A 17716-nucleotide genomic window follows, 5' to 3' on the forward strand; every position below is an offset into this window, starting at 1 on the left:
TATATATATCTATGAAACTACCTAATTACATAGAGATCAACACTTCTGCTCGCCATCCAACCTCACCCGAATGAATATTACATTTAGAACTTCAAATCAAACAAAGGCAAATTATCCAGTGGTAAAAAAGTAGTTCAAAGCTTTGTCGCTTTTCAATGCTATTCCTGCCTTCAAGCAAAATTTCGAATGACCACCTTAGCATAGATCAGTATGCTTTTGTTCAGTCTGAATCTCAAGCTACGGCTTCTTTCCAGTCAGTGGTGGGGGTATAGGATGAGCAGAACCGTGAACCAAACTCTTGTCGGCATAAGAGACTTTGTAACATCTCCGTAATGGTATATTTTGTCCGTCACACTTTCATATCAGCAGTATATTTTGTTTATTACATTTTCATTGCTTCTAATAAGGCACTGATGCCAACTGTATCAGTAATTAGAATATATATAACACAAACGCACAATCAAGTAGTAAGAGGTAACATGCAAAACAGTTCACTAGGAATGAAGCGGTACACAGTCTCCTATGCCAGTGAGAGTGTGACACAAATTTATTGTCTTCGGCTTTGGCTTTCTGAAACCTCTTCCTTATCTATTTGCATTTCACGCATGCTATTCTTATGTTTTTAACTTTTACATCCATGCATAAGTTCAGTACAAGAAAGTATCAACGTGCTGTAAGCAGAAATATACTGGTAAGGAAGAGGTGTTAGGGAACTTCTTGAGAAGAGATCACATTCTTTCAGAACATGGGGGTAGACAAGATAAAACAAAGCACAAGGCTAGTACTGCTCTGAACCTTAGAGAGAACCCTGTACGTTTAACCTTAGACAGATCCCTGTGCTTCGTTTCATCTTCTTGCTCACGTGTTTCGGGCAAGAGTTGCCGCACCATTAGGGTCACAAGACTACAGCCCTGATTCACGAGTGTACTTATTTGTGTCACACACACACGCACCTGTGTCCTCCAACATACCTCATCTGTCCCCCCCACACCTGCCACATTCACACACCTACCACCTTCAAACCTGTCACCTTCACACTTGTGGTCTCCGCACCTGTGGTCTCCACACCTGTTACTTCCACACCTGTCACATCTACACCTGTCACCTCCACATCTTTAGTCTCCACACCTACCACCTTCACACCTGTGGCCTCTGCACCTGTCTCTTTCACACCTGTGGTCTCCACACTTGTCACCTCCACACATGTGACCTCTACACTTGAGGCGTCCTCACCTCCAGCCTTCACATATGTAGCCTCCTCACCTGTCACCTCCACACCTGTCACCTCCACACCTGTCACCTCCACACTTGAGGCGTCCTCACCTCCCGCCTTCACATATGTGGCCTCCTCACCTATCACCTCTACACCTGTCACCTCCACACCTGCCACCTCATTTGTGGCCTCCACACGTGTCATTTTGACATTTGTGGCCTCCACACCTGTCATCTTCACACTTACGGCCTCCACAATCGTCACCTCCACACCTGGCACCTCCACACCTGTCACCTAAACTTTCAGAGCCCGGCATATCACCACCACCACCACCACCACCACCCTCACGCTACACCACCCACTGTCCCTGTTAATACCGTTTCTCTTTCCGATGCCAACAGACGCGAGGATTTGGAGTATGGAGTTGGTCGCAATAAGAGATGGTAAGAGGCCACCGGAGTCCACTGTGTATATGTCTTGTGCTCGCAGCAGCTTCTCGTAATCGGGCTTTTTTTTTCTTTTACCTGGACTGAGATTCACAAACTGACTTATGATCTATTTCCTGTCGTAATTTACAGTAGGATTGTTTTTAGAGAAGAACAAGGAACACAAGAAGACTCTACACTTTTCTTCCTAGTCCTTCCCTGCAGAATCAAAATACACAATTTTCCTTTCCTAACTGACTATTTTGGCAGGACAAACAAAACACATAGGAAGTTTTTGCACTCCCTTAGTCCTTCCTACGAAAACAAATCAAAGTTACGACGGAAAATTTATTATAATTTTGTCTGTGAATCCGGGTATGGAATTTCCGAGGGTGTCCACCTTGTTAGAAGAACGTCAGACTTTCTCTAACATCTCCTCTTCTTCTTTGCCTACTTGATGAACAACAGCATTTCTTTTCCGACTTGATGGTCGAGTCTCCACTGAAAAGCACCTCGATAGAAAGAAGGCAAGAGGGAAAGAGGAGGAGCGACGGAACCAGGGAGAAAATGAGAGAGTCTGACTTTCATTTAGCAAACTGAATAGTCCCCGGCAGAAATTTTTGACAGCACAGCCCGTAAAAGATAGAGGAGAGCGAAGTAGCCATAGAGAGCGAATGTTAACTGGTCCGTATCTTTCCCCAACTATTTTTTTTAATTTATTTTTTCTAAAGATCACTGGTTCTTGTAGACTCTTGGGGACTCTTCCTAGCTGCACGAAAATTAGATGACAACTTTTGCTACTGCTAGTCTTAACTGTCTGAGCATTGTTTGGTGGCTGACTTGGAAGACAGGTATGCAAAGTGAAAAAAGTGTCTCTTGGTGAAAAGTTGAAGCATACTTGATATTGTGAATGTTCTTATCGTGAAAATAACGAAAATAGTTAACTCTGTCTACGATTCTAGCTCTAAATCTCCTGCAGGTGGTGACAATGTGATGGCTGATTATGCCTCCACCCATCTATGGTGTAGGAGGCATTAAATGATTGGACTGTCCGTGCGTGCGTGCGTGTGTGTGTGCGTGTGTGCGTGGGTGCGAGCGTCCGTAATATTTTGTGGCCCCAATATCTCCTGAATCCTTGGACGGATTTCCACCAAGCTTTTGTCCGTGATGCAGTATGAGAAGATAATGAACTGATTAGGTCGGCAAGGTCAAGGGATCAAAGGTCAAGGTCATATGGGGCTCAGCTTTGTTTATCATTGTGGGTGCGATATATCCTGAACCTCTCGACGGATTTCGACCAAACTTTTTTCAATGATACAGTATGAATAGACGATGAACTGATTAGGTCAGCAGAGTCAAGGTATCAAAGGTGCAGGTCATATGAGGTCAACTTAGTTCATCTTTAGTCTCATTTCAATCCACAATGAACCCTGTCATGGAGGTTGTATAGAGAGTCCGCGCGTAAGACTTGGCGGATCGACAGCGCTGGGCCTGAGTTCACGGTGTCTCGTTTAGTTATAAAAAATTTATATACCAATAAAAACGTTGATCTTCGTGAAAATTTAAGATAAAAGTTGATTTTAAGGACGTCCTCCTGATGGAAGGTTATGCATTGGGTGATTTTTTGATGGCACATTTAAGGTTGGACTCTAAGGACCGTGTTTTCGTCAGTTAAGAAGCTCCTAACATTCTTTTCCTAGCGATTTATTTTGCTTAATACACCTTTGTCTTTTTCTGAGTTCCATAAGCCCTTTAAATGTCGCCATACTCTGCATAATACACAGCAGTACGTTAATCAGCTATATACAAAAATAAATCACTAAGGAAGAGATGTTCGGGAGCTCCCTTACCAGACGACAATATGGGCCTAAGTGGCATAGGAGGCTTCTTATCATCTCCTCCTTAGCGATATGCTTCTTTATCACACCTTAACACTCTCTTGTAGGCTGTTTATACCGTTTAATATCGACAGTATTTGCTTCACCATCATAAACAATGATGCTGAGGTGTAACTAATGTGTAGAATAAGTCGCTAAGGATGGGATGATACGAGTCATTCGGTGTCACCTAGAGTAGGACTCTTAGAAAATGGCTATGACTGTAAGGAAGTGTCTCATTGATAAATTATTGAATGGTTGATTTTTTCATCCACCTTCGCGGAGCAAGGGGGTTATGTGGTTGGTATGGTTTGTTTGTCTTTCCGTCTGTCCCGCGGTCTGTCTGTTAGCAGGATTATATATATATATATATATATATATATATATATATATATATATATATATATATATATATATATATATGACGAAATTGCATGAAAATTGGCAAAATGTTTTTGGACCATCAGAGGAACAGGTGATTATTATTATTATTATTACAGACGTGGGACGAGGTCACTGAGTGTGGCCACAGGGTTTAGGGACTGAATAGGGAGGCTGCTAGAGATCGAAGAGCGTGGAGAGCCGCCATTAAGTGACCAAGGCCGACGTATGCAAGAATGTTGGAGACTTTATAAACGACACAATACGAAACGACACGAGTATTTTCCAACAAATTTTTTCGCTACCGTATTGCAACACCATAGTGGCCTTTAAGAGTGAGGAAACGCCACACAGCTTCCGAAAACTTGGGAGGAACATGGTTACGTTTTATCTCACGCTCGATCTGTGCCGAAAAAAAAAAAGGAAGAAGGTTTGCTGTCATGTTTAGGAGGGGAGTGAGCGCCGAGAGTGACAGCGGGAAAGAGGTAGAGAGACAGGAGGAAATGGAAGAGGAAGGGGAAGGAAGGGTATTGTATGAGTAGAGGATGATGGGAGATAAAAGAGGAAGGAAGGAAAGGAAGAAGAGAAAGGATATGGAGGAGAAGACGAAAGGAGATAAAAAGAAAGATAAGAGAAAATAAAAAAAAGATGGGTGGAAATAGAAAGAAAATGAGAAGGTGGGGCAGAAGATGGGAGAAAATGAAAGTGTAGAAGATGGGACGTGGATGAGAAGGGAGGAAATGGACAGGAAGAAAGGGGAAAAGACTGAAAAAAGGAGAAAATGGAAAAGAAGAAAAACCTGGAGGAGGAGTAGGGGGGAAAAGAAGAAAAACCTGGAGGAGGAGTAGGGGGGAAAAGAAGAGAGAAAGGGGGAAATGGAAGAAAAATGAGGAAAGTGAGGGAAGACGGAAGGAAATGAAAAAAAGAAGGAAGAAAAGGGAGAAGAAAGAGAGAGGAAATGGAAGACAGGAAGTGTATGAATTTAAGAATTTGATTGAGGAAGTCAGACATGCAGGCAGTTAACCGTTTCATTTCGATTACATTTATTATTATTATTATTATTATTATTATTACTATTATTATTATTATTATTATTAATATTACTACTACTATTACTACTACTACTACTACTACTACTTCTACTACTACTACTACCACCACTCCTACCACTACTACTACTACTTCTACTGTCACTACTACCACCACTCCTACCACTACTACTACTTCTACTATCATTACTACCACCACTCCTACCACTACTATTACTACTACTACTACTACTATTACTATTTTTATTTATTGCAGCTTCTAAACAATTTTATTCAAAACTGGGAGAGACTTTTCTTAAGGAAGGGGGGGGGGATCCATAACCCTCACTCACATCTTTAATAAAACCTAAATAAAGTCGCCTGTAGCCTAAAAAATAAGATACAAATTAACGTACAAGGACTAAACTCCCCCCCAAAAAAAATTTAAAAAAATAAGAAAAATCCAATTATTATATAGTTTATGCTTCACGTCGGCTGGATGTCCCTTCATATGCTTCCAAGTCTGTTTTCTAAGTAGCATAGGCAGTTTCTTAGCCTCTCTTCCTAAGCGATTTATTCTGCATATCATACCTTTTTATCCTTTTGTATGTTATTGAGGCAAACTGTGTCGAGACTAGAAGTAAATAATAACATGCAAGCGAAGGTGTAGGTGTAAAATAAATCGCACAGGTAATGGTGCTACGGAGCTTCCTATGCCCCCTAAAACACGGGTCTGTCTCCGAAGTACGTCCGTTCTACCTGTGACGTACATAGAATCAAAACGCGCGCGCGCGCACGCACACGCGCACACACACACACACACACACACACACACACACACACACACACACACACACACACACACACACACACACACACACACACACACACACACACACACACCTCACAACCCACCTTCCCTCTCAAACACACATAACGAAGCCTATTCATGACACACAAGCCCTTCGTTCTCACCTTCTGGCACCTCTCTCCTCCTCTTCACTCCCTCTACCCCACCATAATGAGTCCCAGTCCACGTCTTCTTACTTCCTCTTTACCTCACTCTCTTTACTCTGCCATACTAACACAAGGTGGACCATTTTTAACGCCCCCTCTTCCACTTTGCCTACTGGTTTCTTGTATCAAAGTTTACCCTGCATCATTTATTCACCTCCTACTTTCCCTGCCACACCCACGCCCTCACCAGCAGACTGAGCCGTTCTAACAAGACACAAATCACCAGGTCATCAACGTCAACCCTGTACTATTCATTCACCTCCTGCTCCCCCTGCCACACACAAGCCCACACCAGCAGACTGAGCCGCCCCCGCAACACATAAGATTCTGCCACATGAGTTTCAAGTGGAGCGCGTATTTGAATCACCCTGTATATCTTCCTAACGAGCCCCCATTCAACCTTTTGCACCTACGTCGTTAATGAACTTCTCGCCAACCTTTCCTCCTTACCTGAGTTCGTATCATGAGGGGATTTTGAGAGGTCGTAACACCTCCTCCATAGCGATTTATTTTTCACATTACACCTCATTATAATTTTCCGCCTGAGTTTCCTCCTTTCCTTGGGTCGTATTCTGAAGAGGCGAGGTATTAACACCACTTTTTTGGCGATTCGTTGTTCACGTTGCACCTCATTACCTTCTTGTATGCTACTGACGCAAAATATGTCGATATTAAAATGAAATAAGTGGCATGCAAGATAATATTAAGGTGCAATATGTTGAATAAGTCGCAAGGGAAGAGGTGTTAGGGATTCTCTTATATCGTTAGGCCAGGGAATGACTCACACAGACTCTTAAAACTCTCAGGCGTATGGCATTCACTCACAGATGAAGAAAGCCGTCTGTTGCTTGTGATAATTAAATACTAGAAATGATCCGACGCAAAGATAGTTATTTCCATTGGTATTATCACTCTCAGGCTCCTCTAACTCCTCCATAGCTGAGCAAAATCCCCTGGTGTTAGCTGGAATACAGAACTTAAGCTTTCCCAACCATAATATTAACCGTGAAATCAGTAATAATTTTTCTTTCACACATTTCTTTACACGTAGCATTTCTCTCACTTCTCTTGGCCATTTACGAGGAGTACGGATTCACTTACCTTACTTTTGAAGGCGGTGAGATATCCCTACTGTACCGGGATCCTCTTACAGATAAATCAACACTCTATCTCCTTTCCCACCAATCAGCTCTCTCGGGTTCACACCTAATTTTCAGCTTAGGCAACATTTTTCTTTACATTGTCTAGAAGCTACGACAAAACCTCATAAGAACTTGCTAAGCTACACAGTAATATGAAAGACAGTAGGGAATGCTGTCTTTACCTGCCTTGAATGGAGCCCCTGATACGTAAAGGAGCTCTTGTCCGGGGCGGTATATCTAAACAGTTTATCGTAACAATTATATACATTCCCTTCTTCTCTTTCTTTTACCTAGCGCCCTCGTCATACACACAGCCCTATCTCATTAATTTTTCACTCTCATCTGGACAAATCATATCCCTTGTGTACTAATTTGTGTCTATTCCTTCCTCTCTCTTTTCGCTGTCAGACTCTCTCCTCCCTCCACAGAAACTTCCCCACCAAAAATTCATCACTCATCATCATCATCATCATCATCATCATCATCAACGGTAGAAGGAGTAGTATACATCAAATGGGTAGGATCCAGTACACAGAGAAATGAGATCACCTTAACTGCACAACATCTTCGCATATGTGGTGTCTCTCCTTCAATATTCAGTCAGTACGGTATCTTTTCCACTCTAATTCCGTTTTCCATCAATAGAACACACACACACACACACACACACACACACACACACACACACACACACACACACACACACACACACACACACACACACACACACACACATACCTGTCTCATACACCCACCTGTCTCTCACACACACACCTGCTTCACATAATAGCTCACCTCACACAACCACATCCCTCTCTCTCTCTCTCTCTCACACACACACACACACACACACACACACACACACACACACACACACACACACACACACACACACACACACCTGCCCGAAATAAACTCTCTCTCTCTCTCTCTCTCTCTCTCTCTCTCTTGCGTCATACATGAATATTCCACCTCACTTCTGGAAATAGAAAATGTTTTGCCGAAAGACCGCCTTGTCACGTAAGCCATTCACAAGCGTCATGTACGTGTGTGTGTGTGTGTGTGTGTGTGCTCTGTCATGTAAGATGCACGTCGGAACCATTCACAGACCTACACCACCACAAAAATCGTGTGTGTGTGTGTGTGTGTGTGTGTGTGTGATTGGGTTCATGCATATGCAGACTTAAACACGTAAAACTTGTTAATTGGAGAGGAAAGAGCGCGTGGCAGTCCAATAAAATGTAAATGCGTGTAGTGTGTGTATGTATGTGTCTGTATGTGTCTCTGCATGTGTATATACTTGTGTGTGTGTGTGTGTGTGTGTGTGTGTGTGTGTGTGTGTGTGTGTGTGTGTGTGTGTCCTTCATATTTTAAAAGCCTAATATTAATTCTTCTTTGACCGACCGGCTATGTTAAGTTAGCCTCATTCATGTCTTTCTTTGATGTTCCCAAAACCCACTTGAAAATTTTTGCCCTCAGAATTACAAAGCCCTGATACAAACCAGCTTTATATATATTTTGGAAGAAAAGCAGCGTAGTCATCATCTTCGAAATCATCATCATTATCATCGTCGTCTTCCTCATCACGTACAGGGAAAAAGGAACCAAAGGCAAGGAGTCCGCAAATTGCTCATACCAAGAAAAAACGATAACAGGGAGCCAAATTCAAGACCCGTTCTTTTCGAGATGCCTGGACACACTACGTTTTAAAGACTGGAGGTCGTAGGTTGTAGGAAATAGGCAATAAGTGCCCACTGATCGTTTGTAAGAAAAATAAACCCGACTCTTTTCACCTACCTTTTGTCCTTGACCTTCGACCTATTGTTCTTAAAAGAAATATCAACTATGCTTAATCTTCAACCCTTCCACAAAGTCTGACCGAAATCGAATAAAGAAAGACCGAACGCTTGAGAGAAAAGGCCGAACATTTGAGAGAAAAGGCCGAACACTTGAGGGAAAAGGCCGAACACTTGAGGGGAAAAGGCCGAACACTTGAGGGAAAAGGCCGAACACTTGAGAGAAAAGGCCGAACACTTGAGGGGAAAAGGCCGAACACTTGAGAGAAAAGGCCGAACACTTGAGAGAAAAGGCCGAACACTTGAGGGAAAAGGCCGAACACTTGAGAGAAAAGGCCGAACACTTGAGAGAAAACACTGAAAATTTGAAAAGCCCAACAATTGAGAGCAAGGCCGAACACTTGAGAGAAAGGCCGAAAACTTGAGAGAGAGGCCGAACACTTGAGAGAAAAGACCGAACACTTGCCCTTGCCTTGTTACCTTTACCTCTGACTAAATCGCTAGCAGAATTAAATTACTTCACCCTCTCCTGACCCTCAACCCTTCCACCAAGTTTGGTCACAGTCGGATAAAAAATGAGTTCTCCTCGACCTCTGACCCAAGACCTTTTTCGGCCACAAATTAATAACGTGTTCCTATAATGGTCCTAAATATGAACAGAAAGAGAGAGAGAGAGAGAGAGAGAGAGAGAGAGAGAGAGAGAGAGAGAGAGAGAGAGAGAGAGAGAGAGAGAGAGAGAGAGAGAGAGAGAGAGAGAGAGAGAGAGAGAGAGAGAGAGAGAGAGAGAGAGAGAGATCCAAGCCTGACCAAACACATGACCTCCTCGAGCAGTAAGCGCGTAAAATAAGGGTACTGAAGCGCATTTTTTCCATATATTATTCCGATAGTTAATTTTCTTTTTGCTTAATGGAAAAAAAATAATAATGAAAAATTTGACGTGAAATAAAAAAACTAATTATCTCTCGTAACTGGGATTATTATTGTTTATTATTATCGTTATTATTATTATTATTATTATTATTTAGGAAGGATAAGATGTGAGTTCACAATAGCCTCACATTTGTATTGCATTTAGCGTACATGATACCGTGGAACGTACATGTGTGTGTGTGTGTGTGTGTGTGTGTGTGTGTGTGTGTGCTGAGGCGGAAGAGGTCACCATGTTTTGATCAGAGACAAAATGGTAATATTAAAGGTCATCTCTATTTTTCCTCTCTCCCTCACTCTCTCTCTCTCTCTCTCTCTCTCTCTCTCTCTCTCGGCCGTTCACACACGCACACACACACTCCCCCCCCTTCTCTCTCTCTCTCTCTCTCGGCCGTTCACACACGCACACACACACTCCCCCCCCTTCTCTCTCTCTCCCTCTCTCTCGGCCGTTCACACACGCACACACACACTCCCCCCCCCTCTCTCTCTCTAATTTCGTTCTCAGTGACCGGTTTTAAAGGTCACGGTCAACTTTCTCTCTTTTTTCCCCCACTCACTCATTTTTATCCCTCGCTTTATCGGATTATTCTCAGCCTGTTTTAATCTTTCATTCACTCAGGCTACGTATTTTTACCTCTTCAATACGAGAGGTGTTCCGCAAATTAATACGTAAAATCGTCTGGTTTAGGAAAGGAGAGATATTATTTAGTGTGGTACGATTGTATATTAACACAACCCAGTTCTTGTGTTTTGAGGGGAAGGCTCAGTTAAAGTTATCAGTGCCTACCCTGTCCTATATTTTGCTTCCAGTATCGGTTTAAGTTGTTTATGCTGTCTGTTTTTCGCATCCACTGACTCTATGGATGATCAGCAGCTTCATGATGCAGCAAAAGGGTCTTCGGACTTTTCAAATTCAGACTGAGTTCTCCCCACAGCACAGAACATTGCAGTGGGAACATGAACTAACCCACAACCTACTTTCGTAATGTGACATCTAGCTTATGTTATTCTTGCTACCATTTTTCGGCTATTTAACCCCACCCCAAGCTATACCTGAGCCCTCCAGTTCAAAGGGACTCTCCTGAAAAGAATGATATTGTCAGTTGGTAGCAAGAATTAATTGATTACGAGCCCAGCGTTTCGGACAGGCTGATATATACAGAAAATAATAAAATGTAGTAAGGAAGTAAAATAAAGAACGCTATAAATTTCGGTACAAAAGGGTAACTCAAATAAAATCCACACGCACTGTCATGTCTTCCCCTCCACCTCCATCCCTCCCACCCGATCCTCTCAAGTCTCTCTCTCCTCGACCACCGCAACTTTCTCGGTCTCTTCTTTCTTTCTTTCTTACTTTTTCAGACTTACTTTCTCTCCCTCATTGCCTTTCTTGGGAGTTCTTTCTGATTTATTTTTTTTCCTTCGTCTTGATGTCCTTCTTGTTCTTTGGTCTTATTCTTTCTCTTAATCATTGCCATTTTCCTTTTATACATTCGGTCTCATTATTTTCATCTTCCTTCCCTCTTCGCATCATTCCCCTCCCATCGTCTTTTCTTCTGCCTAGTCATTCTGATTCCTTCATCATTTTCACAGTCTTCCTTCTTCTGTCCTTACTGTCCTTTTTCTCAGTCTCTTTTCTCTTCCTTTTCCCTCCTCGTCATCCTCTCCCTCTTCTTATCCTTTCCACTCTCTTTCTTCATTTTCTCTTTTTCCTTCTCTTGTCCTGCTTGTCTTCTTGTCTCAGTCTCCACCCTCTCCCTTCTCTTCTCCTCTTTCTTCCTTCTATTTCAATGTATTTCCCTTATCATCTCCCCCCTCTTCTTATCTTTCCCCATCTTTCTTCATTTTCTTACCCTTCTTCCTTCTCCTGTCGTGCATGTTCTTTTTACTCATTCTCCTTCCTCTCCCTTTTCCTCTTCCCCTACCTCTCCCTTTTCCTCTTCTCCTCCTTCATCCTTTTCTTCTTCAACCCTCCTATTTCACTGTAGTCTTGGCTTTTGATCCGCTGTTTTTTTCTCTTGCACTGCTTGCTTTGGCCTCTGCACTGCCTTGTCCCCCATACATTAGCCCTGTATATTGCCTCCCTTGCCTTCATGCATTTAATAAATCCACATTGCTTAACTAAACATGCATTTCCCTATTCACTCGATTTATATAGCTTAAATTTTAGTAACATACGTGCAGTTGGGGGCAAAATTTCGGCAACTATTTCACTATACCTGCTTCACATTTAGGGCATGTCTATAACTTTCCTCCTTATGGTATAATATAAAGACGAATTATATATATACAGAGATACATACCAAGCCTAGCCTCTCTCAGCTCAGGAATATTAGCCAGTGGAGGAAAGTGAGACGCAGATGAGGTGAGAATATTAGTCATACTTTTGTCCCATACTGTACATCCTAAATAGACATACATATCTTAATTACAGTTGTCGACATGAATCAAAAGATATCGATCAACTTCAGTAAATAACGATAAGGTGTGCGATGATTTTTGAAACCCAGAGGGGGGAGAGGATCTTCGAATTATAACACACTTCTCCAAGGTTTTTATATTAGTGTTATAATTAAAGGACTAAAAGGTGAATTGATCTCACTGTTCGCATTTGTACTTCTTATGTAAATCTTAAGACGCAGAAACTTCCAAATCAGGACACACTTAAGAAAACCTAAACCTAACGCACTTATTTCAGCATATATAGCTTAAAAAAAATATCTTGAGGGAGACAAGGAAAAACCAAGGAGATTCATTTCAAAGTGACGCAAAAAAAAAAAAAGAAAAGAAAAAATAGACCCGTGAGAGTTTTTCCACTCAAACTAATAGAGCTGCTGTGTACTCTGTCAGGGAGCGGATAAAGCGGATTACGATTTTTTGATCAGATTTTTTTTTGTTTTTTCGATTTCTGACGATGACAACGACAGCCTCCTTTATTTTTCTTTATCTTCCTATTTTTCTGTCAGAAGATTGAGTGAATTTTTGTGCAGATCTTTTCCTATTTCCCCGTTTTCTTATTTTTTTTTGTCAAGTTGCGATGATGATGCAGGAGATTATTTTTCATTCCTTCACTTTTTATTTTTTTATTTTTTCAAGTCAGAGGAAAAATAGGGACTGGATCCTGAGCCCATTGTTTTTCTTACCCTTCATTTTTCTGTTTTTTTTCCTTTAGTCACGAGAGGCACAAGTGAAAGGATTAAAGCTTTTAGATTGGCATCAACGAATCCGTGTAATTTTTTTCGCTGACGAAGCCGGCCATTCAGACTTTACTTCTTACGTGTTTAGTTTCCTCCCGATCAACCCCTTCACTACGAGAGGCCTTTGAGGTCCTTCGTAGGGTAGATTAAAGTGTCTAAAGGTAGCACAGGTGAGAGAGTATAGGCATCATTAGACTGAATAGGTTAAATTTGTTTTCTTTCCCTTTTGGTACTGAAAAATTCTCCTTTTAGGGGAAGGTAGGAGGACAATGGTAATATAAAAGCTACGCAGTATTGAATGGGCTGCTACTACTACTACTAATGATAACAATAATAATAATAATAATAATAATAATAATAATAATAATAATAATAACGATAATAATAATAATAATAATAATAATAATAATAATAATAATAATAATAATAATAATAATAATAATGATAATGATAATAATAATAATAATAATAATAATAATAATAATAATAATAATAATAATAATAATAACCTAGGACAGCCGAAAATTTAATAGGGAATACTATTTGTTTATATGTAAAAATTGGATTGAAAAACTTATACATGGGGATGAAGAATAATATTTAAGTTTTCATAACTCTGTTTTTCGTTTACTGCTCTCGTTATGTCTAATTTTGAAGAAGAGCAAGAAAAATCGATTCACATACCATTCTTATGTCTAATTTTGAAGAAGAGCAAGAAATATCGATTCACATACCATTCTTATCTGACAATATAGGAAGGAGGTACGTTAAAAATCCTTCCTTTTTTCGATAATGCTCTTACTATGTCGATTCAAATATTTCTTTTAATACTAACAAGAAAACCTAAATCTCACACGATTGGTTTTAGACAGAAAATAAGGTGTGAGGATAGAAAACCAGAAAGTGATTAGATAACAAATTCCAAATTATTTATATAGCGTGGAGAAGGGGTAGGTAAGGCAACAGGAACAGTGCCTGGTGATGTTATGTTGTTTGAGAGGATGAGGAAGGAGAGGAGGGCGGAGAGGGAAGGGGGTAAGAGAGGAATGGAGAGAGGAAGGAGAAGAGAGTGTAGTAGTTGGGGATGAGGAGGATGGAAAAGGGAGGGGAGTAGGAAAGGAGAGCGGAGTGGATACGGGGAAGAGAAGAGAGTGAAGTAAGAGGGGGAGAGGAAGGCAGAGAGGAGAGTGGAGTAGAGAGGAGTGGAGGAGGTGAGGGGATATGAGAGGAATCACCAGGAACGGGGAATCATATGAGGGCAAAGAAAAAAATACCCCTTTGATATTTTTCGCATTTTGGTCCACAGTTGTAAATTTTTCCGACATATATCCACCATAAATATGCTATGTATGTCTGCAAATCCGTGTATACAGCATATGAGCATCGTACACATTACAGCATTGACATATTCTGCTCTCGACCACTGCATGTTTTTTGCTGAATTTTACCTGTATTTTTATTATGCATGTAAGATAATTATTTGGTGCATTAGTGATCATGCTTGGTGAATTATTGTCCTTATATTTTTCCCTGCATTTGTATTTCAGCATAAAAAAATCAGTTTAGTCTTATGTATTCGAAATATATCTGGAATGTGACTCTTAGATTTTCTTTATGGTTATGGTTTTAGACTAGATTCCTTAAGACAGTGCTTGAAATACTTAAGATTATGTAAGTTTATGCCTGGTAGAGTTACGTTAGTTTAAGTTAATATTAAGTTTGCACCTCCATGCATCCGTCGCCTTGCCTAGGGTTGCCAACAAGACTGAACACACTGGCAAAATCTGTTCTTTATAACACCATTTTGTTATCTTGTTCAGTATGTTCACCACTCTTTCTTAACGTTGCCAGGAAATCATTTATAATTAACGGAAATTCATCAGCACGTAAAAAGTCATAAGGGGAAGGAAGAAGAACTTTATTTTTTATTTTTAGTTTTATGCCGTGTCCCAATTTTTTCAATAAGGGCTAAGGCGTTGCCCATGGGTAGAGGACTTTGCTTTTTTTGGAGCGTGCAGCACATTAAGACCGGATGCCCTTCCTGATGTCCACCAATGACCCCTGAGTGAACACGAACCTCCGACTCTTCGGCCAAACCAGAGCGCACGCGGCTGCTAATATACATAACATTAATAAGAAATAGTAGTGAATTAATTAGTCGACTTTGACTAACCTCGACATAAAAAGTTATTCTAAACAGCTGTATTTTTATCGTCTGTCGTTGCTACAACTAAAAAAAAAAATGTACTGAGGATGCTAGTCTCTTCAGTACCTTCACATCTTTTTTTACATTGTTATTAACCTCCTAGACGATTATAAAAATTTAAAGGGAAAATTCTGTTAAGCGCGTCCATACCAAATTCTTGCTGGCGCGGGCGGTTGCGGTCGTGAGTTTTGAAATACTGTAATCCTTAAAAGTTACCTCACTGGATTTGATTACATGTATCCTACTGAAGAGATACATAATTAAATGAAATAAAATATGATGTTTCCCGTATAAGAGTTCAGATGGGTTTGGAGTGAAAAAAAAAAAAATCTTGTTGGCAATTCTGGCCTGGCGACACTTCATTCATTATACTTCCCTCTATATCAAGTCTGACATAGAATTTTAGCAATGTCCTTTATATATATCTTTTGCCTGAGAAAATTTATTGCATACCGTAATGAGAATGAGATATATGTATGGTTATGGATTAATTATTTTAATAGGAGTGCATCTTTGATATGCAACTTTTCATGCAGATCTTACTTCATTGCATCGTGGAAATTTCTGAAGTTTTTATTAACCCTACCTTTGTATCACAGTGCAGTGGCCTTGGTTCATCATTTTCTAGCACGAATTCCATGCTGTATTGTTCTTTAATTGATTTTCTGGATACAGAGACAAGTGCATCTAAAAAAATGAAAAAAAACAAAAAAACAAAATCACATGAGAACAACACTCTTATATAGAAAAAAAAATGGGATATTGCTATAATTTTTTTTGCAAGGAAGAATAACCAAAGGCCCATCAGGAGTGTAAAAACTGCGCCAAGGCTACTTAGTCCTCACACTTAGGGAGAAAGTAACCTGATTTCTTAACCAGAGCGACGTTATCATAGTAATAGCCTCCATATATATCCCCTGCATCAAAATCACTATGGGGCACATCACTTGGTGCACCGTAACCCACTAGACCGTCAGGCGTCCATTTGTGGCTATATGGTTACCTTCCAGCGCATTAAATTATTTCTTGGATTCCCGTAGTCGATTTGTTCTGCCAATCAGTGTAAAGTCACCTACATCGAGTAAATAGGTGGCGGACGGACTGCCTACTTATTAAGAAGAGTAGACCATGGAATTTTTGACCAGGAATTGATGTTCTGGGCTCACTGTGCAGCTGGCCATGCAATTTTTGGCTGTCAGATATGCATTTCAGTTAAGATTATACAGTACAGTCCTAGCATGTACAGAACAGCGGTATCTAGGGTAGTAATCAGGTCGGCTTGGGTGATTTTCTAGCACTTCTTCCTCACTGATAGATCTGACATGAAACAGTTTATTAATCCTCTGCGAGTTAAGCTAGGTTAATGTTGTCTTGGCTTACATACATAACTGAGAATATTAATCAGTCATATTCAGATTTTACGTACTTTAGTCCATTCCTAAATCAGACACACTCGCCCATGACCCACACCTCTCCACACCTGTACTCCCTCATCCAATTTCCATACCTTTAACTATAATGCTAATCAGGATTGGGCTATAGTTAAAGTTGAAGGTGTTAGAGTGAGGGAGTATAAGTAAGAGAAGAAGAGTGTGATTCGTGGGAGTTTAAGAATGAACTACGAGGAAGAGGTGCTGTAAATTCTACCCAGCTGAAGAATATCCGGCCCCCATCCCCTCCCCCTCTATTCTCTCCTCCCCCACCCACCACCCACCCGTCTTACAGCCCTCCCTGCCATCCATCACCCTCCCTTCATTTACCATCATCACCAAACTCAGTTCTACCTTTCTTATTGTCTGTTCAGACGTTCTTCCTACATCTACCTTTTTAGGAGGTCTTGCATCAGGCGTGGGGGCACCTGCGACCACCGACCCAATGATTGCTGCTACAACTCCTCCTGCCGCTGCAACCTCTGGGGGACAAACTGCAGGTGCCAGCGTATGGGACTCTTCCAGCAGTGGGGGAAATAAACAGCCAAGGGAAAGCAGTATAGAGTACCACCGCCCCCCTCCCCTTTCGCAGCCGCCCCCTCCTCGTCCCCCCCTCTCCCCCTAGCCAGCCTCACCACCGAAGCCACCACCACTACAACTATCCCTTATCTTCCTCTGTGTCTACCCGGGGGACCTACTGCACCTCGACTGCCTGACTGTCGCTTCTCATGATTGTATCTCCCCACCTAACCTCCCCCTACCTCTCCTCCACGCAGCAGCAAACTCCCTCCCCTCTCGACTTTCTCCCACGTCCCCACGCCCCCCACACACTCTATAATTCACAGTGTTAATCAAGTCTTCCCTCTAATTGTAAAAGAAAATGGAGAAGCATTCCTTTTATCCCCTTCCTTTATTTACAACTCCCTTAACACAGTCAGCCACAGAATCCTCCTGGTTTGCGATGTAAGAATTTCCCACATGTATAATCTGCCATGTAAGATGTGAAAATGAAGGAAGGAAGGAAGCCATGTATTGATTTAAATCTGGAGAATGTAGAAACAATAAAGACTCCTT

At 41.2% G+C, this 17716-nt stretch overlaps 1 protein-coding gene across 3 annotated transcripts in view; it reads left to right on the forward strand.

Moving 5' to 3' along the window:
* LOC145394694 (xibalbin-1-like) overlaps positions 1-17702 on the forward strand; it is a 205819-nt gene extending 188117 nt beyond the window's left edge. The window contains exons 3-4 of one of the 3 annotated variants that reach the window (XM_080268471.1): positions 1615-1656; positions 17044-17702. In XM_080268471.1, the coding sequence (XP_080124597.1) occupies positions 1615-1656; positions 17044-17182 (181 nt within the window). In that variant the 3' untranslated portion in view covers positions 17183-17702. Of the gene's footprint in view, positions 1-1614; positions 1657-17016 lie in introns of all 3 variants that reach the window. The other 2 variants (XM_080268472.1, XM_080268473.1) reach the window with 2 other exon arrangements.
* The last annotated feature ends 14 nt before the right edge of the window (positions 17703-17716 follow it).

This window comes from Coenobita brevimanus, chromosome 28 (assembly GCF_032717465.1).
Source record: "Coenobita brevimanus isolate Jiangsu-jjx chromosome 28, ASM3271746v2, whole genome shotgun sequence".
Classification (NCBI taxonomy): Eukaryota; Metazoa; Arthropoda; class Malacostraca; order Decapoda; family Coenobitidae; genus Coenobita; species Coenobita brevimanus.